The following is a 26,398-nucleotide window of genomic DNA, read 5'->3' as shown; positions in this document are numbered from 1 at the left end:
GGTCATAGTGTAGGAACGTCTCTTTTCGATTTGGCGAGTCGAGAGTATTTAGGGGTAGGACGCATGATAATCAGGATTGAAAATGGCGTGATGGCGGTGTTCATAAAAGTACCAACTTTAGTTACAATATTTACATTAAACATCTTGTTAATAAATCAAGGTAAGGTCATCGAGTGTATGAATGGTGAAATTTGCACATCGCTCTCCTTAATTACCCTCAACATATTTTTCCCCACAGGGATTCAATAACACTGCAGCAAGCAATGGATTTTCTCCAGAGGAGAGTTGTACAGGAGGACGCAGTCCAGTACAAACTCTTTTTGACGCAGACGGCCGGTTCTACGGTACAACACACCGAGGAACAGCTCTCGCGTCTTGTGGAGGAGATCCTTGCAAAAATAGCGCCACTGTCCATGCAGTACATCTGGCAGAATGAGCCTTTTAACATCAAGTATTGTCCTGAGAAAGGTAGAAGTATGATCCACTCATGGCTTCTAGTCCACACTGCAAGCTAATGATATACTCCACTGTTCTATTTAGCGGGTGTTCCGGCTCATATCGGTGGTGTCACCCAGTTCGGCGACAACGTGGAGGATGAGTGGTTTATTGTTTACCTCCTGAAACAAATTACAGAGGCTTTTCCTGCACTTGCTGCACGGTGGGGAAACACATTTTCTATCATTTTACCTCCCAGCCTATTCCTGTGCTGTTTTAAGTGAGCTACTTATTTTTTTGAATTATTATACTTATTTTCTGGCAGAGTTGAGGACACCGATGGTGAATTTCTTCTAATTGAAGCAGCAGATCATCTCCCTAAATGGTTGGATCCGGACACCAGTGAGAACAGGGTGAGTGTTTGGGACGTGGTGCATTCAAGAACAATAGGTATAATGCACATGCAGATACCCCAGTGCAGATACTTTACGGCTATGATTCTCATGCTCCGACTCGTAAAAATGTTGCGATACGACGACACTCGAAAGCGGCCTAACGTATAACATTCCCACTCATTGTTTTATTTTTGTCAGATATTCATCTACCGTGGCGCGTTGCATCTCCTGCCTTGCCCTTCGCGTTCCATTCCGACGGGGATCCCGAAGGATGTGGTACCGAGTGTTCAGCAAGCTCTTGCGCTACTCTCCGCACAGCCAGAAGCTTGTCGGGCAAGCCCCAAGATTACTTCGGTCCTGGATAAGCGGCTGGATGGGTGAGAGGACGCAAACGTATCGTCTGTTCTAAATCAATTATTTTGTTTTATCTGCTAAGGCTAAAAGTATACATATATTGGATTAGTAAACAATTCATGCAGGTCACTTACTAGGACTTAGATTGTCATAAGCGTCATGCTCGTATACAAGAGCAGCAGATTGTGTCCTTCACGGAGGAGACACGAAAATGAGACACAGCTGGCTGTGTTGTTTGGAGATCATTTAGATAATGAATAAAGGCATCAGAGAAGGATCAGCTCGATAAATGGAGTACACACATACAACAATCGGGCTGAATTTGAGCCGTCAAAGGCCCGATTATCGGATGTATGTGCTGAGCAATGATCCTGCGGTGCGGAGTGTGTTAATGGGGATTTTAGCTCCTCCCCTTATCTGCTTGGGAAACGCTCGACGCAGACAATCGCATGTATTAAATTTCAAAATCACTTAACACACACACACCACAACACAAGATAATCATGCCTATAGTGCAGGGGTGTCCAAACTTTTTGCCAAGGGGGCCAGATTTTATGTGGTAAAATGTCGGGGGGCCGACCTTGGCTGACATTCTTTACATTGAACAACAATATTGTTCAACAAATTTTAGTAAGCCAGTCTGTTTCACATTTCCGTTTTTATTTTAATTTCAACAATCTTAAGAATTTCTTTTGGTTCATTTGAAACGGGTATATCACATGCAACTGATTATTCTCTTGCCTTTTTCTTAAACGGAAGTCTCCTGAGTGCAAATTGATTGATTTGAAACATAAAATGTATCGCCATGACTTTTCAATAGTCACAAAACCTTTGACTCGAACAACAGGGAAATGAACAAGCAATACACATATCCACAACTGCAAGGATCATTTGAAATATGACATATCAGTCAATATAAACACGGAGTGATGTCTTGTTAACTCGTGAGTGATGCCCCCTAGTGTCTAAATGCTATTACTCATTTAGTGAATGCTATTATTCATTTAGCCACTAGAGGGAAGCAGTACTCTATGAAACATCACTCGCCAGTCTACGAGACCTCAGTCAATGCAACACGTGTTCCATTGCGCCCAACCTGCGGGCCAGACGGCACTGATTTTATGACAGGGGCCAAGGGCCGGATGAAATGTACCATTTATTCCTGTGTAGGTATCCAGCGAAGATCGGAGCCAGCCAGCACCGTGCCCACTGCTTCGTACCGGCGGGCGTGGCTATGGTTTTGGCGCAGCGGCCCGACTTGGTGGCCCCCGCCGTGTCCGCCTTTTACCTGCGGGACCCCGTCGACCTGCAGGCGTGCCGCAATTTCAAGAACTTCCCTCCCGAGACGCGGGTCTTAACCTCGGTAACGCAAATCCCCCCCCCCCCCCCCCCCCCCACGTGATTTCACAGCGGTACCTGCCGGCCGTTGACATCGAGATGTCTTTTTTCAGGTGATGTTCACTCGCTGCTTGTATGCTCAGCTGCTGCAGCAGCAGTTCGTTCCGGACAGGCGGAGCGGCTTCACCATGCCCGCCCGCTCGGACCCCCGATACAAAGCGCACGAGCTTGGCATGAAACTGGTGAGACAATATATTTAGATATATTGTATGACGGCTCGTTGATTTTACCGGCGACAAGTGTTAACCACTGTGCCTGTTTTTTTTTTTGTGTGTGTCTGCGTGTGCGTGTTACCGTCTCTGCGTCCCAGGCTCATGGCTTTGAGATCTTGTGCGCCAAGTGCAGGCTGCCACTTTCGGACGGCGACTCCTCGGTCAGTTGCAACCCTCAGTGGAAAGGCTTCCTGCAAAGTCTGAAGAGCAACGGTTACTTCCGGGTCAGTCTGGCTTTTTTGAATGCCTTATACATAGACGCAGCGATCAGCCCGTTGAAGATATTGATGCTCTCGTGTTCAAAATGCAGGAAGAGATCGAGGGTTCGGCACGTTTCAGGCAGCTCATGACATCGGCGGAAAACTTTTTTCAACAGTCGGTCGCCTCAAAATCCGGGTGAGAACTTTTAATGTGTGTGTGTGTGTGTGTGTGTTCTTGTACCCACAACATTGTGAGGACCGGCATGAGTTTTTAACCAACAGAGTGAGGACATTTTGACGAAGTGAGGACATTTTGGCCGGTCCTCACTTTGACACCCTCTAAATCAACTCCAAAGTGTCCAAAACAGGTACCCTGTCCTTTTCCCCAAAGGTCCCCAGAATGGGTCCATGTTGAGAATTTTTCGCCGGGAATTCACACCCTTTTTGCTCTCTACTGTGTGTGTTTTTTTCTAATACATGCTCCCAAAATGCCAATGTATCGAACTCAAAAGTTAAATATAACTGAACTTTACTGAGCCACTACTTGTCCTCGGGAATGTTCCTAAATAAGACCAAATCAGAAACGAGTTCCGCTGACAGATTGGCGATGATGAATTATACATCCATTCATTCATTCATCTTCCGAGCCGCTTGATCCTCATTAGGGTCGCGGGGGGTGCTGGAGCCTATCCCAGCTGTCTCCGGGCAGTAGGCGGGGGACACCCTGAATCGGTTGCCAGCCAATCGCAGGGCACACAGAAACGAACAGCCATCCGCACTCACACTCACACCTAGGGACAATTTAGAGTGTTCAATCAGCCTGCCACGCATGTTTTTTGGAATGTGGGAGGAAACCGGAGCACCCGGAGAAAACCCACGCAGGCCCGGGGAGAACATGCAAACTCCACACAGGGAGGCCGGAGCTGGAATCGAACCCGGTACCTCTGCACTGTGAAGCCAACGTGCTAACCACTGGACTACCGGGCCGCCTATGAATTATACAGCTTTTTGTTTTTCTAAATGCGGGTGGCCCGCCGCAAAGTTTTACGGACAGTTTCAAGATTGGCCTCAAGAACGCTCCCTCAATCCACATGCTACGTGACCGTAAAAATATTTCTCCTGTAATTGACCTAAAGTGTCAGGTGTCGGAAAAGCTCGAAATTTGATCTTAAAGTGACATGTCTTGCAGTGACACGTCTCCAGGGGAGGAGGTTCTTCAACTCCTGAGTTCCTGTGGTCCCATCGACGTGGAGGAGTTGAGGAAGCGAGAGGCACAGCTCCCACAAGAGGACAGTAAGTGCAACACCAAACAATGTCCGTTGACTACTCAGCCAACGGCCAGTCTGGCTGTCGTTATTATGGCGCAGCTGGGGGCGGGGCCACCAAGCGAGTGGCTTCTACTTTTGGATCGGATGTCAAGAATATGTTTTCTTCATGGTCATCTTTAGGTGACAACTGGTTGAATGTCACCGCCCAGGATTTGGAGCGCATGCTTGAGGAAAGGTCCGGGTACGGACCGAAGCCCACGACTGCCAAATGTCCTGAGCCTACCGAGACGGAAACTGCCGGGAGCACAGAGACGGGGAACAGAAACGAAGAAGAGGAGGCCGGTTACAGTCTGCTGGGGGTCAGCCAGAAGATGACGCGGTTCCTCAATGCCAAGTCATCGTACTTGGGGGCCGAATTGCCATGGTGAGACCCCCCCACTCCCCTCCGTCAGCTCTGATTCGGAAGCTTTGTGAATGATGGGCTCCCTCTAGTGGTACACTGGGTATAACTGCCCAAGAACAGTTCATTGTACTTTTAAGTTCAAAACTTTTGCATGAATTATTTCAAAATTGTTTGTTCTTGCGCAGTTATTTTGGAGCAGTTATTTAACTGAAAAAAGTTTCTCACATTAGTTCTTTGCATGCTATTAATATTAAATATTCTCTTATTGTCTTTTCTTGCAGGAACCATTCATGCAATAATCCTTTTGACTACGACATGCCCACCCTCATAAAAGAAATGGAACGGATACTGGGTATGTTGATGCTTTTTTTGAAACGTCCTCTTCACTTTACTTGAATCTTCTTTTTTTTTTTTTTTTTTCTCCCCCTCAGTCACAAGTGAGGAAGAAACGCTCGATTCAGATGATCTTTGTGAAGATGAATGGGAAGGAGTTGAGGACGAGGAAGATGAAGACATAGAAGAGGGGCCCTCGGGTCATGCGGAGATGGATGGGATGGAAGCTTTGGATACTCTTAAAGGATACATGGACCAGATGGACCGGGAGTTGATGAACACGCATATCGGGCAGAGCTTTAATCAGGCGGTAAGAACAAGGACGGATGGGTACAGTGACTGTATTTTCCAAAGGTCCCATCTCTCCTTATCGTACAGATGCTATATTAGACATAAGTGTTTAAAATGAGAAACCCATAGAAAGTTGCAGAGGTAACCGCACAAAGCAACGCCAATGAAAACCTCTCGTCCTCTCCGCAGACGTCTGCGTCCGCCCAAGCGCATGCCACAGAGGGCCTCCCGAGCTCAGCTGCATCGGACGAGGATGCGGAGGAGCTCCGGCCTCTAGACGTGGACCTCAACCTGGTCACCAATCTTGTGGAATCCCTCAGCTGCCAGGAAGGGCTGGCCGGACCCGCCTCCAACCTGCTCCAGAGTCTGGGGGTACACCTCCCCCCAAACTCGGACCGCTCGTAGCGGGCTGCGAGTCCTTCAGTGAGAGGAAACTGTCCTTTCTCGACGTGAAAAGAAGAATCAAGTTTTTCATACTTTTTTCATGGAAGAATGTGTTGAAATTACTGTAGATACATTTGGTATGCAGTGACGCAATAAATATTTTTTGCAACAAAAAAAAGGGCCTTGGCTTTCAAATCGGTGATAGTGGTTGTACAAAGACGTGTAAGAAGTCAAGACAATAACCTCACTGACCGAGGTAATAAATATTAAATAATCTTGGAAAAACATGCCAGTCTAAGCCCAGAGCAGCTGCGCGAAGGGCTGCGCCAGCTCCCGGGCCGAATGTAACAGCGCCGCAGCCAGTGGCGAGATGCACAGCGCCGACATGACCGCCGCAAAATCGAGGAGCATCCCCAGCAGCAGGATGGCCAACAGGTAACCGTGGAAGAGCAGGCTGCCCCAGCTGGCCCGGCTCAGTGCCAGCAGGGGGCCGTCCGGATGCAGCGTCCACAGCAGGCCCAGCAGCCAGCATTGATTCACCTGCAAAGTGTAGTAGATGTCCAAAGCGGACGACTGGTCGTCGGCGGGCAGGCGGCGGCGTTCAGCCTGGGACACTTTTGACAGCCAAGTCAGGGAGAGGCTGAGGAGGATGACGGCCAGAGGCGCGTACATGTACTCAAGAGGCTCCGCGACTGATAGACCGCGCCAGGCTGTAAGAGAGAACCAAAAATTTATCCATTTTGTGTTTATATTGCACTTAATTGAACGGTGTTTGTTGTTTTTTTTTCTTCTTTCTTCTTTCTACCTACGTTCTTGCTGCTGGAGGCTGTAAATTTCCCCAGTGTGGGACAAATAAAGGATATCTTATCTTTCATTCATTCATTCATTCATCTTCCGAGCCGCTTGATCCTCACTAGGGTCGCGGGGGGTGCTGGAGCCTATCCCAGCTGTCTTCGGGCAGTAGGCGGGGGACACCCTGAATTGGTTGCCAGCCAATCACAGGGCACACAGAGACGAACAACCATCCACGCTCACACTCACACCTAGGGACAATTTTTAGAGTGTTCAATCAGCCTGCCATGCATATTTTTGGAATGTGGGAGGAAACCGGAGCACCCAGAGAAAACCCACGCAGGCCCGGGGGAGAACATGCAAACTCCACACAGGGAGGCCGGAGCTGGAATCGAACCCGGTACCTCTGCACTGCGAAGCCGATGTGCTAACCACTGGACTACCGGGCCGCCTTATATCTTATCTTATCTTATCTTAAAAAGCCCGTCTTGTATGAACTCATTCACTCCCAAAGACGTTTTTAAACGTATTTTCAGACTTGGTCTAGAATTCGCCGGTACTGAATGAGTTAAGCACCTGACTCAGTGCAAGTAGCTTCACAGAAAATAATAAGTGGTAGAAAGTAGTCCACCTTGTCGATTAATCATGTGACAAACGTGGATGTCACATCTTAAGTTAAGCGTACATTTGTGTTTTTGAATGTGGGACGGGAGTACCCAGAGAAAGCAAAATCCCCCTCGATTTGAACCCGGAACCTTTTGCGGTTGGAATGAGGATAACATTGAGGGAGGACGCAGCCTGCTGCAAAAAAGCAAAATTCCATGAATAATTGATCGATTTAAAATGAATTTTGAATTATGTATACGCAAAGCGCTTAAAACGGAGAGGATGATAAACACCAAGGCCCACGTTACATAAGCGGCTGTATTCGGCAAAGTTAATCAACACAAACAAACCACCTTCACGTGCTATCCATCAAACGAGCTTCATTAGCACGACAGCAGAAACTGACATGACATCTCCACACGGGGAAATAAATTTGATCTCTTAAGTCCATGTAACTCATTCAGCACCAGCCAATTCTAGACCAAGTCTGAAAAGACGTTTAAAAACGTCTTTGGGAGTGAATGAGTTCATACCAGAAAATGCATTTTGATACTTAAATACAGCAAATGTCGGATACTTTACTCAAATGTTAAGAACATTAAAATCTTTGGTACAATGAAATTACCTGTGAAGGCCAGAGACGACCCAGTCAGAATGGCCACAAGGACACAGCTGTGGCCAGAGGGTGGCGCTGACACCTTTAGCGCAAAGCTCAGGCCCAACGTGACGAGAGACAGCGGCCGAAGGGCAAGCGGGAAGAGGCCCGCGTAGGAGCTGCTGGCCTCGCCCCACATGACGAGCACGGCGTGGACGCTGCTGCAGATGGAAGGCACCAAGAGACGCTCCGCCAGTGGACGACTGTACCGCCTCAGTGGCGCCACCCCCAGGACGTGGAGGAGATTGAAGAACAACACTGACACCAGGACCTGGAAAGAAAAAAAAAAACAAAAACAGTCCAATTCCAAAGTCATCCCGAAAAAAAAGGTAACGTGGTCATGCTCATTTCTGCGCAGCACCACACCGAGAACATTTTGGTTCCCTTTAGCTTAATTAAAGGAGCACAATCGATCTGCACAGATGGGCTGTTTAATGGAGCACCGAAAGCATAAATGGGAACCCGGCAGATGGCGCGTCGAAAACTGACGTTTGAACTTTAACAATCACAATCTCAGCGGGAGTGTGAAGCGCATTACAAGGTCGCTGTGGAACTTTTGAGTTTTGAACAGAAATGTCATTTATGACACATCTCAGATCGAAATGTAGACTCTCAATCAAGCGAAATCCTGTTTCATGCTAACCAACGACCGGCTAACATGGCCGAGTATAGCAACATTCATTCATTCATCTTCCGAGCCACTTGATCCTCACTAGGGTCGCGGGGGTTGCTGGAGCCTATCCCAGCTGTCTCCGGGCAGTAGGTGGGGGACACCCTGAATCGGTTGCCAGCCAATCGCAGGGCACACAGAGACGAACAACCATCCACGCTCACACTCACACCTCGGGACAATTTAGAGTGTTCAATCAGCCTGCCATGCATATTTTTGGAATGTAGGAGGAAACCGGAGCACCCGGAGAAAACCCACGCAGGCCCGGGGAGAACATGCAAACTCCACACAGTGAGGCCGGAGCTGGAATCGAACCCGGTACCTCTGAACTGTGAAGCCGACGTGCTAACCACTGGACTACCGGGCCGCCTAATATAGCAACAAAGATTTGAAAAGTATCACTTGACTGTACACATTGAACTTCACAAAATGTACAGCGATAAGACAATTAAACAGAATATGAATCATTGGTTATGCATCATGATATAATGTGCGTAATATTTCCCCCTTTATTATCAATTCTTAGCGTTCCTCCAATATGACACACCACCATTTGTATTCGTGCTCGTTCACATTTCGACCTTGAGGCCGGCATTCGTGCTCCTGAATGCCGCGTGTGGGTTTTGTTTGCCTTCATACCTTTCACAGTTACTTCTCACCCGTCTACAATGCTCAAGGTTCGGTGATTGTCCTTCATAGAACTCACTCATTTGCATCAAACTTTGGTCGGCCTTTCACTCGCATGCAAAGACTTTGAAATATTCCGGTACACATGCGGGCCCAACCTTGCCCATCGGGGCAGCAAATCATTCACCCGCATTCAACAGCCGCCATCAACGTGTACAGCAGGCATGTCCAAAGTCCGGCCCACGGGCCAAATCCGGCCCGCGGTCGAATTTCATCCGGCCCTCGGCCCCTGTCATAAAATCAGTGCCGTCTGGCCCGCAGGTTGGGCGCAATGGAACACGTGTTGCATTGACTGAGGTCTCGTAGACTGGTGAGTGATGTTTCATAGAGTACTGCTTCCCTCTAGTGGCTAAACGAGTAATAGCATTCACTAAATGAGTAATAGCATTTAGACACTAGAGGGCATCACTCACGAGTTAACAAGACATCACTCCGTGTTTATATTGACTGATATGTCATATTTCAAATGATCCTTGCAGTTGTGGATATGTTTATTGCTTGTTCATTTCCCTGTTGTTCGAGTCAAAGGTTTTGTGACTATTGAAAAGTCATGGCGATACATTTTATGTTTCAAATCAATCAATTTGCACTCAGGAGACTTCCGTTTAAGAAAAAGGCAAGAGAATAAGCAGTTGCATGTGATATACCCGTTTCAAATGAACCAAAAGAAATTCTTAAGATTGTTGAAATTAAAATAAAAATGGAAATGTGAAACAGACTGGCTTACTCAAATTTGTTGAACAATATTGTTGTTCAATGTAAAGAATGTCAGCCAAGGTCGGCCCCCCGACATTTTACCACATAAAATCTGGCCCCCTTGGCAAAAAGTTTGGACACCCCTGCTGTACAGTATTGCGTTAACACCACGCCTCGCACAAACACTTTGTAGGACGGCGCCGGTTACCGACCTGGCCAAAGCAGAGGGCCGCCACGTACGGGTAGTGGTACTGGGGGAGGAAGATGCCGGCGACAAACCAGCGGAGCTTGTCGGCTGAGCCGTACAGGAAGACGAGCGCCGCGTAGAGGGTGGGTAGCGGGGGCTTCGGGGCGTGGTTGGAGGAAAGGGTCCTCACCGTGGACGCGCACCATCGCCAACTGCTCCATTTTCCGCAACACACACTAAGGAATGCAGCAAAAGGGGACTATAGGAGTCAGTTTTTGTACTCCAAGGTCCAAATTTTTTGTGATGTACCCTACAGGGTTCATAATTGAACCCCTTGCTATATACGTATAAGTACTGTTAATAATTCGGCAATGTATAGAAATGCCCCAAACTGGCAAAGAAGAAGGCTCCATTTCTCCGAGGTAGCCATTTTGGATTTACTGGCATGTAAAACGAGGCGTTTGTTTAACCGTCCTATTTATTACCATTCGAAACGGGAGGCACACAAACAGATGGAACAATCAGATGAGACAAACGCAAACGTTTGACTCACCATCTGGCGGCCCTCCTGAAGTGGCATTTCATTTCACTCGCAGACGCTGACAGTGGAAAGGACAAATACAGCAGGAAATGCTAGGATGAGGCCTTTTCACGGGACGGAACGTGCCTCCCTTATGACATGGTCTGCTGCTTCTTTCACCTCTTCACTCGTGCGTTTGAATTGTCCCGATGGACTTTGGTCCAGCTTTGTTTGTCCCCCCCTCTCCCCCACCCATCATTAAATAAACCCGTGTGAATAGTCATTCATTAAGTTTCCGCTTGAAAGTGATGGGAAAGAGAAAGTGAGACCCTCTATGGCAGGGGTGTCCAAACTTTTTGCCAAGGGGGCCAGATTGTATGTGGTAAAATGTCGGGGGGGGCGACCTTGGCTGACATTCTTTACATTGAACAACAATATTGTTCAACAAATTTTAGTAAGCCAGTCTGTTTCACATTTCCATTTTTATTTTAATTTCAACAATCATATGACATCAGTCAATATAAACACGGAGTGATATCTTGTTAACTCGTGAGTGATGCCCTCTAGTGTCTAAATGCTATTACTCATTTAGTGAATGCTATTACTCATTTAGCCACTAGAGGGAAGCAGTACTCTATGAACCATCACTCACCAGTCTACGAGACCTCAGTCAATGCAACACGTGTTCCATTGCGGTCAACCTGCGGGCCAGAAAGCACTGATTTTATGACAGAGGCCGAGGGCCGGATGAAATTCGACCGCGGGCCGTATTTGGCCCGCGGGACGGAATTTGGACATGCCTATGGATTATGTCTGGTATGTGTTTAATGACACATTTTTAAACACAGATAAGGCGAAGGCAAATCTGTTTGCTCGCTCAATGCCATTATAGATTCCCCCCGCTATGACTTCACCGTTGTACAAGTTATGCGGGAGCGTAAAACAAATGGTGGTTTCTCTCGGCTTTTGGACACCTGTTTGTGACATTCACATGCCCCCCCCCCCCTTTCCTGCGCCTGCTAATGGACGCCGAGGAAGATCTACGTAAAGCAAACAGGGTAGAAAACCACTCCTGTGCAGAGGTGGGCAACATGATACCCAACCTTTGTATCATCCAACCCTTGCAATCCGAATCCGTGTCGTGGCTGAGGCAGAGCCTATCCCAGCTGACTTGGAGAGAGACAGGCTACACCCTGGAGTGGTCGCCAGTCCATCTCAGGGCACACTCTCAAGACAGTTGCGCCAAAAGTAAACCAAATTGGGTCCAAAATAGAGCATTAACAGTTTTTTTCTTAAGGGTATTAAGTTGCCTTATGCACTTTTTGGGGTTATTTATTTGACCTCAGGGGCGGCCCGGTAGTCCAGTGGTTAGCACGTCGGCTTCACAGTGCAGAGGTACCGGGTTCGATTCCAGCTCCGGCCTCCCTGTGTGGAGTTTGCATGTTCTCCCCGGGCCTGCGTGGGTTTTCTCCGGGTGCTCCGGTTTCCTCCCACATTCCAAAAATATGCATGGCAGGCTGGTTGAACACTCTAAATTGTCCCTAGGTGTGAGTGTGAGCGCGGATGGTTGTTCGTTTCTGTGTGCCCTGCGATTGGCTGGCAACCGATTCAGGGTGTCCCCCGCCTACTGCCCGGAGACAGCTGGGATAGGCTCCAGCACCCCCCGCGACCCTAGTGAGGATCAAGCGGCTCGGAAGATGAATGAATGAATGAATGAATGAATGAATGAATGAATGAATGAAATAAAAGTACGAAAAAATGACTACAATTTTAGAGTAGTCTTGTATAAAACAAACACCTTTTTTATTATAACACCCTGATTTTGTCTGGTTTTTTTTTTTGTGAGTTCATTTGACCCGACTTTTTGGGTCAAATGAAGAACTTAGAATTTTGGGTGATTTTTGCCCCGACTGTTTTGAGAGCACGTATGGCATAAGATGCATTCACACTCAGATTCACCCATCTTAAAGTCTTCAAAGAACTGAAGACTGCCATTTTTATTTTTGTGAGAGAGGCTGGGCACACCCTGGCCTGGTCGCCAGCCAGGCACCGGGCTCATTAGACAAAGAACCATTCATACGTAAGCGCAGAATCTTTAATGAAGCCACCATGCATGTTTTTCGGCCGTGCGAAGAGGCCGCAAGTACCTGGAGGGAAAAAAAAGCACGCCACTCAACACAGAAGCACGTGAGGTGAGATTCAAACCCAGAACTTCTTGACTGTGATTGAGGCAAAGGTGTTAACCACAAAACATAAAATCCACTGTGCTACCGAACTAAAATGACTTCTGTGAATAGCCTAATGAATAACTCACCACAATTACTGTAATGTTTAGGTGGGGCAGTCCTGCTATGTTTTATTGCATCCAAAATAGACAGCAAAAAAAGTCACACTCACAGTTTTGTCTCTCTTGTGGCACATGCGCTTAACTCCACCCTGTTGAACTTTTGAAGGAATTCCCTCCCACCAGACACGTTTTACTTTGCAGGGAATTTTCTGGAATGTGGGTGAAATAGGAAGTCTGTATTTCAAAAAACGGTGCCCCCTGCCCGACCCCCAAAAAAGAATATTGAGTTGCAAAGTACGCAAAAACATCCCCTAACACACGTTTGGGGGGCGGGGGGAGTCAAATTTGGAACATGTGGCACGGTGCTGTTCCTCCACTATTTCAAAAACCCAAAGTAGTACTGTACTACTCATCTGTCGCCGCATGACACCTCCCCTGAAAATTCGTAACGACGCCCCCCCCCCCCCTTGCAAAAACTAAGGAGGCTGGGGAGCATGTGAGAGTCTGCACGTAGTCCTTTTAGGTCTTGGCTTGTCCAGCCACAAAAAGGAGCAGTAGATGTCCAAGTGAGTCGAGACATTTCGTCAGATAGGACCACCGACACCACGCTCGACCTCCCCCATCTCCCTACGCACTTCATCAACGAGCCTACCGAACACTGGGACACTTTTTTTCTACACCCACGATGCATTTTTTCAGGTAACTACTATCACCGATGAGAATATACACGACTGTCACACTAGTTTGTTGACCAATGCCAATTGCATACTTTTACTGTGCAGCTCTACGTGCTTTTAAGCTAGGTTACGCTAGCTAGCTGGAAAGTGTTAAACTTGTTCTACTTTTTTTTAATACACGAGGTGCTTTTGAAAGACAAAACCATTGCAGGTAAATGACAAAGATTTTATGGCGTGTCGGTGCATACATAATGTGGTAACCTTGACAACGTGGAATGCGACGGTCATTGAATTTCTCGTGCTACGTTGTGTACTACTTTTAGATTTTCGAAACACGATTCAGACAGTCGGTACGCATTTTCTTTGTCAGTACGCACGTCCTAAAATGCCATTTTAAGTTACGTAGCCGAGTCGTTTATATCTTCGTCTCATGTTGAGCTCGGCTGCTAGCTGATGCTAAAAGCTAACGCTCGTCTTATTACGGCTTCCCCGCAAAGGAAGCAAAACTGGCATGGGGACTGAAAGTACGTAGTCAGTTTCAAAGCCAACCGTTGGTTTTAATGCTTATTTGTTGAAGTGTGACACTCGAAATCGATCATGTTTATCCAGCAAGGCTCCCAGTGTCTCCGGCGGGGAGGGGCGAAGACGTGGCAGTCTGCTTCCATTCACTCTCAATGAGATGTTAGCCCAAAGAGACGCCGGAGGGGGCGACTTTTTTCTCTCTCAATAAACTCACTTTAGTTTAGAGTTACAAAGTCCATGAAGATCCGGAGAAATTATATTTCATTATTGTTTCGATGTTGTTTAATTTAAAGTTCAAATGGATTTGATGAGACAAGTACTTCCACCGTGCCTTTTTTTTTTTCAATGATGAAAACACAGCAAAATGTCTTGATTTTAGTCATTATTCAATGCTGTTGCTTTCCCTCGGCCCAACGAACAAGGAAAATTGAAAACCAAGAACAAAGGAACACGGAATCAGTTCCGAAGTCAAGACCAACTACAGTGTAGCATACTTTTACCAAGTACAAGAGATAAGATAAGAAATTACCCCTTTCCGCTTGCTGGGGCCACAAAACTAAGACTCAAAATTGGAACTTTTTTTCGTTTTTCTGGAGCTGACATTCAAAGATCGAGACATGAACAACGGAATGATGACCATACATACAAGTACATAGATGAAAGTGAATCAAATTCACGTTTGGTCTGTCGAGTACGTCATTTTGAGATTCACGTTTCCTTTCTTTTTGTCCTCAAGCTTCTCCCTCGTATTTGCAATGACGGTTATCAAAACGTATTCCTAATTGTTATTCCCAAATGATGTGACGATTATCAACCACGCTTACTTGCTCATGTGAAAGAATAGTCACCAAATTTGTACACAATTGTCAGTCAAAATACACTCCCTGTATTGTGCATTACAGTGGTTCGCGTGTCTACCTCACAGTTTTGAGGTTTAGGGTTTGAACCTCTGACACGGCTTTAAAAAAAAACAAAACAGTGGTGGTAACGGGTGAAACGAGTTGTAAATTGCTTCGTGCGTTTCCTTCAAGGTATTAAAAAGCATGCTGCTCTGTTTTGATTTTTGCCCTGCTGCTGACCTAAATTGCAAAGCCACGTGAGGTTTTATTTTCTCCTGCAGCATGTTCATCTGGCAGAACCTGTTTGAACCTGCATCTTGTCTTGCTTACCAGAATAATCTTCAGAGTATTCTGAGAGTGTCTTTACATCATGTTCCAAAGTTTATATTTATGTGTTTCGATCCCAAATTATGTGCTGTTAACTACAGTTTTCCCTTTTCCACAAACAGTGGCACGGTGTGACTGGTTGAGATCATTTCCGCATCGTTGGTTATGCTTATTTTGCAGTGGGTCACATGCAGTCAGTCTTGGCTGCCATTGGCCAAGTGGTCAACTGCAGGAAATCCCAGACCAGACATGTTGAGAGTCAAGTCAGGCATTCAATTTCACACCTCCAGGAAATTTGGCAGTCACCCCACATGCCTGGCCTTTTTTAATTTCTTCGAAGCAGCTACCTGTTTAGGCTTGGCCAAAGTAAAATCTGAGTCACTCAGCTGCAGAATACAAGGCTTTTTTTTTTTCAATTGATTTTTAAAAAATGGGGTACATGTACACCGACAGTTGGCCTTCTTCAACTTCTGTGTTTTGTTTCCCATGTGATCAAAGTCACCGAAGTCCAAATTATCGAATGTCTCTAAAAAAAAAATCATGGCTATAAGGATTATCTTTGGGTTTGAGGTCTAAGATTTTTTTCTCTCCGATCTACTTGGGACTGAAAATTGTAAACCTGTTCAATATTGACAATGGCGAATCGTTATGCATCTGATCAACAGTGTGTTGATCCATATTTCAGTGGGGTCGGGAACAAAAAAGAGCCATTTGAACGACCCATCATAAATTCAGAGAGAGGTAAAATACAGTAATATTCACAACTTGTTTCTTCACGTCACACACGGTAGACCAGGGGTGTCCAAACTTTTTGCCAAGGGGGCCAGATTTTATGTGGTAAAATGTCGGGGGGCCGACCTTGGCTGACATTCTTTACATTGAACAACAATATTGTTCAACAAATTTTAGTAAGCCAGTCTGTTTCACATTTCCATTTTTATTTGAATTTCAACAATCTTAAGAATTTCTTTTGGTTCATTTGAAACAGGAATTTGAAATATGACATATCAGTCAATATAAACACGGAGTGATGTCTTGTTAACTCGTCAGTGATGCCCTCTAGTGTCTAAATGCTATTACTCATTTAGTGAATGCTATTACTCATTTAGCCACTAGAGGGAAGCAGTACTCTATGAAACATCACTCACCAGTCTACGAGACCTCAGTCAATGCAACACGTGTTCCATTGCGCCCAACCTGCGGGCCAGACGGCACTGATTTTATGACGGGGGCCGAGGGCCGGATGAAAGTCGACCGCGGGCCGGATTTGGCCCGCGGGCCGGACTTTGGACATGCCTGCGGTACACGCACCTGCCGGAACAGCGAGGCCGAGGCCTTCAGAATGTCACGTTGAATATTTTGCATCGAAATCTATCCGGGAATTTGAAAAATTGAGCACGTCACAACCTGCCCCGGAGAGGAACTGATTCTTAGAGACGCATCGTATCACACTTGATGCGGGGGGGACGCACTCCCGGCCTTCCCTCCTGGTCCAATAACCAATGACGCAATGATGTGATTGTTTTGGAGACTGCAGAAGATGTGCCGTGTGTTCTAGTGGGAGCTTGGAAACAGCAGAATCCCTCGGCTGGGAGCGATGACACCTCATCCAGAATGATTCTTTATTGTTCACGTCTTATTTGAATCCATCTCGCCATAGGAAGCTGCTGCCATGTTGGTGTTTCCTGTTGCTGAGCTGTCAGCCGTCGCTGTCGGCGCACGACTTTTTCACCTCGATCGGTAAAAGGTCTCATTTTTCCTAACATCGCATGCCACTCACGACAATGACGCGTGTCGATTTCGTGCCCGTGTTCCACAGGCCAAATGACGGATCTGTTGTTCACGGAGAAAGATCTCGTCACATCCCTCAAGGACTACATCCAAGCTGAGGAGAACAAATTGGAGCGGGTCAAAAGGTCAGTGCGTCGACGACCCCGACGCAGCGTCTTGGCGTAAAGCTAACTTGGCATTCTTTGGCAGGTGGGCAGATAAACTGGAATCGTTGTCGGCCACGGCCACACAAGACCCCGAGGGCTTCCTGGGGCACCCGGTCAATGCCTTTAAGCTGATGAAGAGGCTCAACACCGAGTGGGGGGATCTGGAGAGTCTCGTCCTCAGCGACACCACCGATGGTTCGTAAATAAAAACACCGATCTCACTGCTTGGCTTAGCTTTCATGTGCAAGATCATTTCCCGTCTGTCCCATCAGGTTTTATTTCCAACTTGACCATCCAGAGGCGGTACTTCCCGACGGATGACGACCAGACTGGCGCGGCCAAAGCTCTCCTCCGATTACAAGACACATACAAACTGGATGCCAACACCATCTCCACAGGAAACCTACCTGGTACGTTACCCACATTGGTGAAGTCGTATTGCGGGCAAACGACATGCATAAAAGCGATATATATATATAATATAATATATATTATATTATACAGTATATTATATATATAATATATATTCATTCATTCATTCATCTTCCGAGCCGCTTGATCCTCACTAGGGTCGCGGGGGCTGCTGGAGCCTATCCCAGCTGTCTTCGGGCAGTAGGCGGGGGACACCCTGAATCGGTTGCCAGCCAATCGCAGGGCACACAGAAACGAACAACCATCCGCACTCACACTCACACCTAGGGACAATTCAGAGTGTTCAATCAGCCTGCCACGCATGTTTTTGGAATGTGGGAGGAAACCGGAGCACCCGGAGAAAACCCACGCAGGCCCGGGGAGAACATGCAAACTCCACACAGGGAGGCCGGAGCTGGAATCGAACCCGGTACCTCTGCACTGTGAAGCCGACGTGCTAACCACTGGACTACCGGGCCGCCTATAATATATTCATTCATTCATCTTCCGTACCGCTTGATCCTCACTAGGGTCGCGGGGGGTGCTGGAGCCCATCCCAGCCGTCTCCGGGCAGTAGGCGGGGGACACCCTGAATCGGTTGCCAGCCAATCGCAGGGCACACAGAAACGAACAACCATCCACGCTCACACTCACACCCAGGGACAATTTAGAGTGTTCAATCAGCCTGCTGTGCATATTTTTGGAATGTGGGAGGAAACCGGAGCACCCGGAGAAAACCCACGCAGGCCCGGGGAGAACATGCAAACTCCACACAGGGAGGCCGGAGCTGGAATCGAACCCGGTACCTCTGCACTGTGAAGCCGACGTGCTAACCACTGGACTACCGGGCCGCCGCCTATAACATATATATTATACATTTTTTTCCCCCGCCACAGTTTAAAGCCCTTCATAGGTCTTCTCAATTAGGGCCTGCCCAATTAATTAGTTTTTAATAAGTTAATCAGTTGATATTAGCTTTTTTTAGATTTTCAAAAATTGTCCAATGCCTTTTTTTTTGTATTTTTTTGGGTAATTTTTCCAGATTTTTTAAAAACACACCAACACAACATAAGACAAAAATAAAGGCATTCAAACATTTCTTCCCCACAAGAAATATCAAGGGGCAAAAAAATCGGCTGATTTTTGCTTTCTCTCTATCGTAAAACTAAACAAATGCTGATGAACAAAGGGATCAAAAATTTTTCTTTTAGTCCTTATGTATTTATTTATGTTTTTATTACTTGGTTGCCGAAATTGTATTCTGCCAAATATCCGAATCAGCAAGGGCCTAAAAATAAATCCATAACGCCCACCTAAAAAGGTTTAAAAACAAAGTGCTACTTTAATATAAATGAAGCTCCTCAACTCACCATACTTCCTTGGCAACAAGATGCTACAAAATAGTGACAAAGCAATATTTTTACAGCTTTTTCGAAGCACTAAAACACCGAAGAGGTGACTGTAATACAAATACATCACCTTCTTTGTCGATACTGTATGTCCCTCTTTTATATTGATATTGATAACACTGTGTGCACATCAGGGGCCAAGCACAAGACTCTCATGACGGCAGAGGACTGTCACGAGCTGGGAAAAATCGCCTACACGGATGTCGACTACTACCACACGGAGCTGTGGATGGCGCAGGCCCTGAAACAGCTCGACGACGGTGAAGAGTCCACTGTGGATAAGGTCACCGTGCTGGACTATCTCAGTTATGCCATCTACCAGCAAGGGGAGTTGGAGCGCGCCCTGGGGTACACCAAGAGACTCCTTGAACTCGGTTAGTCCCTGTACCAAAATGTCAGTTGAACAAAAATGGATGCAGACTAGATTTTTTGTTTGTCAGAATGCTGTGCCAAAAAGTCACAGATGCCAGATGGTTGTCCTCATTTTAGAAAAATGCTCCTCGGTTGTTATTGCCGAGTATAATTACAGCAGAGTTTAAGATGTCTTTGTTTGATAGCAGTTGCAGTTGACTTCCTTTTTTTTTTTTTTTTTTTTTGCCCGCAACATTCAGACCCAGAACATCAGCGAGCCAAAGGCAACGTGAAGTACTTTGAGTTCCAGCTGGAGAAGCAGAGAAAGGCGAAAAAAGAGGACGCGGCCACTGAGAAGGAGCCCGAGAAGAAAGAGACACCCGTCACGAAGAAGCAGAAGCAGAAGAAGGACAGGAAAACCTTCACTCTGATGCCTGAGAGGAAGAAGTACGAAATGCTGTGTCGCGGGGAAGGCATCAAAATGGTGAGCAGCGCTTTTGGGATGACAAAAATTTCGTCATTTTCTAAGGACATCTTTCGTTCTGAACTCCTCGGTTGCGTTTGTTTTCCATCACGCTAGACTCCCCGTAGGGAAAGCCGACTGTTCTGCCGTTACTATGACAACAATCGCAACCCCTTCTATGTGCTGGGACCGGTCAAGCAGCAAGATGAGTGGGACAGCCCCTACTTAGTCCGCTTCCTCAACATCATCTCTGACAAAGAAATTGCCAAGGTCAAAGAACTGGCAAAGCCGAGGGTAAGTCGTCTCATCTTTGTCTCGAAAGTGCGGTGGTTTTATCGTCACTGTTTGATTTTGGATTGGATTGGGTCCAACTTTATTGTAGTTCGAAAAACTCGAAGTGTGACATCGAAATGTCACACTTGAAACTGAAGATTCTGGCCTGTGCAATCATGTATACAGTTCAAAAGCGAATTGACCCAAATTAAAACCAAAAGACATTTTACTGTCGAATGAAATATTTTTTGTCCACGAGGGGGTGAGGGGTTGGCTTGGGATGCCCACCCACCTTGATTTGCATGCCACTGCAATTAACCTTTGTCGGAAAAAAGTCACTGAGTTGAGTCACTTAGTCGTGAAACTCTTCCTTTTTTGTGTTTGTATTATACTGCCACCTAGTGGCTAAAGTGTGCACCCAAGAATGAAACACAGTAACCCCCGCTCGTGTGTGGGTCGAAAGTTCACAGCCCAAAGATTTTGCTCTTTTTGTCCGGTTAACCACGCCAGTTGGTCTCACCCTTGTTTGTATTGAATGTAATTCCTTTGCTGAACACTAGATGGCGGAACACTTACTTACCGGTAGTTTGCTATGATGTCAATTTGAAAGAACAAGTATTTCAGCACGGCCCAGTTGTTGAAAATGATTGAATGTCATCCACTCATTCATTCATTCATCTTCCGAGCCGCTTGATCCTCACTAGGGTCGCGGGGGGTGCTGGAGCCTATCCCAGCTGTCTTCGGGCAGTAGGCGGGGGACACCCTGAATCGGTTGCCAGCCAATCACAGGGCACACAGAGACGAACAACCAACCACGCTCACACTCACACCTAGGGACAATTTAGAGCGTCCAATCAGCCTGCCATGCATGTTTTTGGAATGTGGGAGGAAACCGGAGCACCCGGAGAAAACCCACGCAGGCCCGGGGAGAACATGCAAACTCCACACAGGGAGGCCGGAGCTGGAATCGAACCCGGTACCTCTGCACTGTGAAGCCGACGTGCTAACCACTGGACTACCGGGCCGCCCCTGTCATCCACTCTCATCCTGCTTTTTACGCCTACAAAAAAAATGATTGGCTGTAGGTGCATTTTAAATGCACATCTTTGAGTGTGATTTTTATACTCAGTATATCGTGTCATGTTAAGTTTCCAAGGTTTACTTTCAACACAGGCATTGGCACTCTGTAACTCTCTGTCGAATATTTTGGTGTTATCCGTTGCTCCTGCTCTCGTGTGTTTTATTTGTGTTTTATTTCAAAATGTGTGTTTAAAAACCTTTGACGAAAGTGATTCAAAACGTGTCGAGGCACTTCTGTATTTGTGTACACGCAATTAGAAAGACAAAGTTACATAACATCCTTTAAAATCAGGCCCAAAGCAAAGTAGCCTCTGCTCAGGGTATATCTCTCCTGTGTCCGGTAGAGCGGGGCACAGTTTGTCAAACAAACAAGTGCACACACACACACACACACACACACACACACACACATGCGCAGGTGTGTGGTAAACCCTCTGCCTGGCTTCACAGCTGCGCAGGGCTACCATCTCCAACCCCACCACGGGAGTGCTGGAGACTGCGTCATACAGGATCAGTAAAAGGTAAGTTTTATCCAGGGTTTGCCCAAAACAGACGGGGGGGGGGGTCCTAATGGAGGAAGCGGCATTCCTCCTCTTCCCCTCATTCCCCCCCCCAACCCCCCCTGCAATAGTTGATATTAACATAGTTGCTTTTTCATGCGCCCGGAGCTGTTTCAGAGACAAAATGGATGTTGAGTGGAAATTGCAAGTCATACCTCATGAAACATGCTCTCTTTTGAAGCAGTTAACATTGACACATCTAGTGACTGTTTCTGCTTTTCTCTTTCTCTCCCTCCTTCCTCCTTCCCTCGTCTCTGACTGTCCGCTGGCGTCTTGTTTCTCTTTCTATCCCCCCCCCACACCCCCTCCCTTATCCATCTTGCGGCGGGAACACCCGTAGTTAAGGCGAGCCACGGTGCATGACCCCCAAACTGGGAAGCTCACTACAGCCCAATACAGAGTCTCCAAGAGGTAAGGGGGCGGGGGCGTGGGGGGGTCAAGCAAACTCTTCTTGCGGACCCTTCGCAGTTTGGTTCCAAATGGAAAACATGTCACTGTCGCTTATCTGGAACCATTACATTGTCACAACTCTCCTCTCAGGCTGCTCCTATTTGTGGCATTGCAGAGTTGCAATCGTTTTGGCCAATGAGATTTTTTTTTTTTTCTTTTTCGGCGGGAATATCCAAGGCCGAGCACGGAATGAATATTTCCTCTGTCGTACTTGTGCTCAATGAATCTCTACTCTGCTGCATTCTTTCATGTGCTCGTCACAGCTGCTGCAATTCCGCTACGCTTCCGCAGCCTCCATATCAGCAATGGAAAGGCTGGAGAGACATCAATGGAGAGATAGCGAAAGCAAAGGCAATTCAACGTGGTATAAATTTGCTGCGTGTATAGCGTCGTGTCCCATTATTGAAAAAGCGAAATCATGTGGAGTGATTTTGCGACTCATGACACCATTTTTTGTGACTGTTTTTCCAACATGAAAGATCTTTTAGTTGTGGAAATGACTCAAAGCAGCCTGCCAATTTTGCCAATTAAAAAAATAAAATAAAAAAGAGTGGAAATGATGTGCGAGTGCGAAGTTTCACAACTTGCCTTTCCACAAGCAAGGAATGCGGAGCGGAATGTAAATCTGACCTCTTGATGAGCTCTTGACTGTACAAGACGCACGAGGGAACCTTTTGGTCGGCCCGTGTTGACTTCCAAAGTATGACGCAAATACTAATGGAGGAGATACAAATGCTTTTGTTTTGAAATTATTTCGATTGATGACATCCTGCCTCAGCCCTGAACCAAAAATTTCAATGAGCAGTTCACAACCCCCTACCCCCCGCCCCCCGCCGCCCACCACCTCGAACCCTGAGCTGATTGGAGATTCTGAATCTTGGGCCTTCCCCCCCCCTTGAGCTTCCTTCTCCGTGCCCCCATTTTTTTCCTTTCTTTTAGATTGTGCTTTACGTTTCCTTCAGCATGACATCTCTCACCACTAGCTTGTTCCTAATTTTGTTTTCTGCCGCCCGCAATCGCTTCCATGCTGGAAATTCTTCTTCTTTCTCAACCCGGCCCTGCTCTGTTCCAGCGCTTGGCTCACAGGCTATGAAGATCCCGTTATTGAAAAAATTAACCAGAGGATCGAGGATCTTACCGGCTTGGAAATGGATACAGCAGAAGAGCTGCAGGTAACATGTGCTTTTTTTTTTTGGAGCGTTTCTACTAAGCAGTGGGAATCCCCCCCCCTAAAATTTTTTTTTAATGCACAATTCCACTTCACAGGTTGCAAACTACGGTGTTGGCGGTCAGTACGAGCCTCACTTTGACTTCGGAAGGGTATGTCCACACACGCACGCATTCACTTGGACGTCAACGTCAACGGTAATCTAAACCTGACGATCATTATTTTCGCCGCAGAAAGATGAGCCCGATGCCTTCAAAGAGCTCGGAACGGGCAACCGCATAGCAACGTGGCTCTTCTACGTGAGTCTTGATTCTCATTCCCGCCTCGTGCATCATACATTTTTTTATGAACAATTGAGGAGTGATGGAGAAAAAAAATGAGCACTGATTTGGAGTCTTCCCTTCTTGTTGTAGATGAGTGATGTTGCAGCAGGGGGCGCCACAGTATTCCCTGATGTCGGAGCGTCGATTCGACCCCAAAAGGTGACCATTACCGTATGACTGACTGTGAATATCGAGCGCACATGAGCAAGCGTGTGTTATTGTTTTGCCCTTTCGTGAAATCGAATAAATAGATTGAAGTGTCAGAGGGAGGAGAAGCTCCTCCTCTGAAGCTCACAGGAGCTGTGAGCTTCAGTCTAATATTTGTTCCATGGTATTGTTTTCATTTATAGCCAACAGTTCTTTTCTTTCAATTCAGTCCACTTTTATAACAAAGAAAGAATCAATACATGGAGCTAAATGACAAGAAGAAGCGAAGGTTTAAAATCATCTTCACTGCACTGCTTCCAGTAACGGGACATAGATGTTGGATTCATCGGTCCAATCAGATTTTAGCCTCGCTGTTGCCATGTGAAGCAAAACTGCCAAGTGCCTTCACATTTAGAAACACTGGTACTTACCTATGTAACTTTCATTCATTCATTCATCTTCCTAACCGCTTGATCCTCACTAGGGTCGCGGGGGGTGCTGGAGCCTATCCCAGCTGTCTCCGGGCAGTAGGCGGGGGACACCCTGAATCGGTTGCCAGCCAATCGCAGGGCACACAGAGACGAACAACCATTCGCACTCACACTCACACCTAGGGACAATTTAGAGTGTTCAATCAGCCTGCCATGCATGTTTTTGGAATGTGGGAGGAAACCGGAGCACCCGGAGAAAACCCACGCAGGCCCGGGGAGAACATGCAAACTCCACACAGGGAGGCCGGAGCTGGAATCGAACCCAGTACCTCTGCACTGTGAAGCCGACGTGCTAACCACTGGACTACCGGGTCGCCCTTCGTTTGTGGCCAATTTTTTTATTTTTTTGTCTCCAGGGTTCTGCAGTGTTCTGGTACAATCTCTTTCCCAATGGGGAGGGCGACTACAGCACGCGACATGCTGCTTGTCCTGTTTTGGTGGGCAACAAGTGGGGTGAGTCGCTCAACGTGAATTCCTACAAAGCCGCGTGAACGAATACGAGTCAAAATGTGTTTGTTGCCTCTTTCCCCTCCCGCTCTTTAGTATCAAACAAATGGATTCATGAACGAGGCCAAGAGTGGCGGCGACCATGTGGTCTAAATGAGACTGATTGATTGAAGCAAAAACAACTCCCGGCCCAGAGCCACCCTGCTGCCGATCACAGATGACACTACATGGATGCTTGGGGGGGTCCATATGGCACACATTCCCCAAGCTCCAACACTCCCTTCATTTCGCAGCCCAAGAGATTGTTTGGAATCAGGACAGCGTCGGCGTCGCTGCGATAGATAGCTCCCGGATTGCCACACTGTGACCTGCAGCTATGCTATCCTTCTGTAGCAGGACCCCCCAACCCCCACTCCACTTCACCCTTCCACCACTCCTGTCAGTTGGCATTCTTCAGAAGCCTGACTCCTTCACTCCTTCACACACCTCCTCGCGAGTTTACACTATTTCATTGCACGGCAATTTGCAAAGCGAGCGCCGCTAGCTCACAGCGCGCGATGCGCAAGTTGCTCTTCTCTTCAGGGCGTGGGGACATCATGAAAAAAAAGGAATCGATTTTTGTCATGGATGACGAAGTGATGAAAAGCTTTTTTAAAATAATAGCTCTTAATCAGCACAGTTGAGAGATGTGGTTAGCACGTTTGACTCACTGTTCTGAGGTTTTGGGTTTGAATCTGTGATGTGGAGCTTTCATGTTCTCGTGCGCATTTTTCGGGTTTTCTCCTGGTACTTCTTTCCACATCTGATTAAAAAAATATATATATTAAAAAAACACGCACATTGAAGATTCTAAATTGACCAAAGGTGTGAATGGTTGATTATCTATTATGTGTGTCAGAAAAGTTTTAGGACTTGCGTTTCAAACACAAACTACAGGTTAACTACAATCAACCAGCATGTCTACAATTTTGTTATTCTGAGATACAAAGTCCACTTCAGACCACCGCTGCTAAATAGCGGCACCACACGTAACCCCCCCACCCCCCCACAGAATAACAAGGAAGGTCAATCGATTCGGTCCAGTTGGTTTGGGCTCACATTGTCCGTTTGCAGATTATATGAAGAGCAAGTGTTGCCACTGTGTGTTTTAATACAGTACAAGGACATTGTTTGGGGTGCTGGGGTGGGGAAAGGTGGTTTGAGATACAAGCGTGGTCATGTAACGATTTGAACTCATGTCTCAAGGCACCCTATTCCAGTGGAACCTCGCATAGTTCAGCAGCTGGGTTCACCGAGTCGTGGATTTTTTTTTTTCAATTTTGGATCAAAGTCACTTTTTTTCGTGGAGATTTATTATTGGTAGTTTTGACAGTGGGGTTTTCATGTTTTTCAATGCAGCTATAATGACAATTAGCCGATGTTCGCAATTCGCGTGCTGTCCTGGTCCCATGAAGGTCCACTGTATAACTTTGTGATACCAGTCCTGGAACTTTTCTGGCACACCCATGTCGATGAAAAATGGAGATGGATGAACATAGCCACTTGAACACACATCCAACATAAAATCAAGCGTTTGATGTCCAATTCAAACACACTCCCGGTGGTTTGCCTTTTTTTTTTTTTAAATATTGGGTTTTGCGAGGAAACAATCATTTTATTTATACGATCCAAACCATTTTTTGTGTTAATGTTATGGCAGTCCTCATTGATTATAGTTTGTAAGACATTAAAAGTTGTTTGTATGAAGTTT

The 26,398-nt window shown here is 46.6% G+C and overlaps 4 protein-coding genes across 6 annotated transcripts in view; 2 read left to right on the top strand and 2 right to left on the bottom strand.

Moving 5' to 3' along the window:
• Positions 1-26,398, bottom strand: part of fam13c (family with sequence similarity 13 member C) — a 386,051-nt gene that overhangs the window by 17,488 nt on the left and 342,165 nt on the right. The window lies entirely within an intron of this gene.
• ecd (ecdysoneless homolog (Drosophila)) lies at positions 20-5,835 on the top strand. Its single transcript, XM_052079744.1, has 14 exons — positions 20-160; positions 239-468; positions 541-658; positions 761-848; positions 1,029-1,207; positions 2,355-2,547; positions 2,636-2,764; positions 2,893-3,018; positions 3,105-3,190; positions 4,184-4,287; positions 4,443-4,686; positions 4,947-5,017; positions 5,097-5,308; positions 5,479-5,835. Exons 2-14 carry the CDS (start codon positions 264-266, stop codon positions 5,692-5,694), a joined length of 1,971 nt encoding a protein of 656 aa, XP_051935704.1. The 5' UTR covers positions 20-160; positions 239-263; the 3' UTR covers positions 5,695-5,835.
• Positions 5,957-10,821, bottom strand: si:ch211-248a14.8 (uncharacterized). Of its 2 annotated transcripts, none has more exons than XM_052079786.1 (4): positions 10,520-10,821; positions 10,059-10,202; positions 7,697-7,997; positions 5,957-6,383 (listed from the first exon to the last, which is right to left on the bottom strand). In XM_052079786.1, the coding sequence occupies exons 1-4, from the start codon at positions 10,544-10,546 to the stop codon at positions 5,968-5,970; spliced, it is 888 nt and encodes a 295-aa protein (XP_051935746.1). In that variant the 5' UTR covers positions 10,547-10,821; the 3' UTR covers positions 5,957-5,967. The 2 variants fall into 2 exon arrangements, with proteins under 2 accessions (XP_051935746.1, XP_051935745.1); XM_052079785.1 differs by having other exon boundaries at positions 9,992-10,202; positions 10,520-10,816.
• LOC127610036 (prolyl 4-hydroxylase subunit alpha-1-like) lies at positions 13,170-26,394 on the top strand. Of its 2 annotated transcripts, none has more exons than XM_052079753.1 (15): positions 13,170-13,472; positions 16,799-16,878; positions 16,958-17,054; positions 17,119-17,270; positions 17,348-17,485; positions 19,030-19,269; positions 19,507-19,730; positions 19,827-20,003; positions 21,963-22,033; positions 23,145-23,244; positions 23,339-23,392; positions 23,474-23,539; positions 23,654-23,722; positions 24,558-24,654; positions 24,745-26,394. In XM_052079753.1, exons 1-15 carry the CDS (start codon positions 13,459-13,461, stop codon positions 24,813-24,815), a joined length of 1,650 nt encoding a protein of 549 aa, XP_051935713.1. In that variant the 5' UTR covers positions 13,170-13,458; the 3' UTR covers positions 24,816-26,394. The 2 variants fall into 2 exon arrangements, with proteins under 2 accessions (XP_051935713.1, XP_051935712.1); XM_052079752.1 differs by lacking the exon at positions 21,963-22,033 and adding an exon at positions 21,513-21,583 and having other exon boundaries at positions 13,171-13,472.

The sequence above is a fragment of the Hippocampus zosterae genome, chromosome 11, assembly GCF_025434085.1.
Source record: "Hippocampus zosterae strain Florida chromosome 11, ASM2543408v3, whole genome shotgun sequence".
Classification (NCBI taxonomy): Eukaryota; Metazoa; Chordata; class Actinopteri; order Syngnathiformes; family Syngnathidae; genus Hippocampus; species Hippocampus zosterae.
The sequence above is the reverse complement of the archived record's forward strand: the minus strand, read 5'-3'. Positions and strand labels throughout refer to the sequence as shown.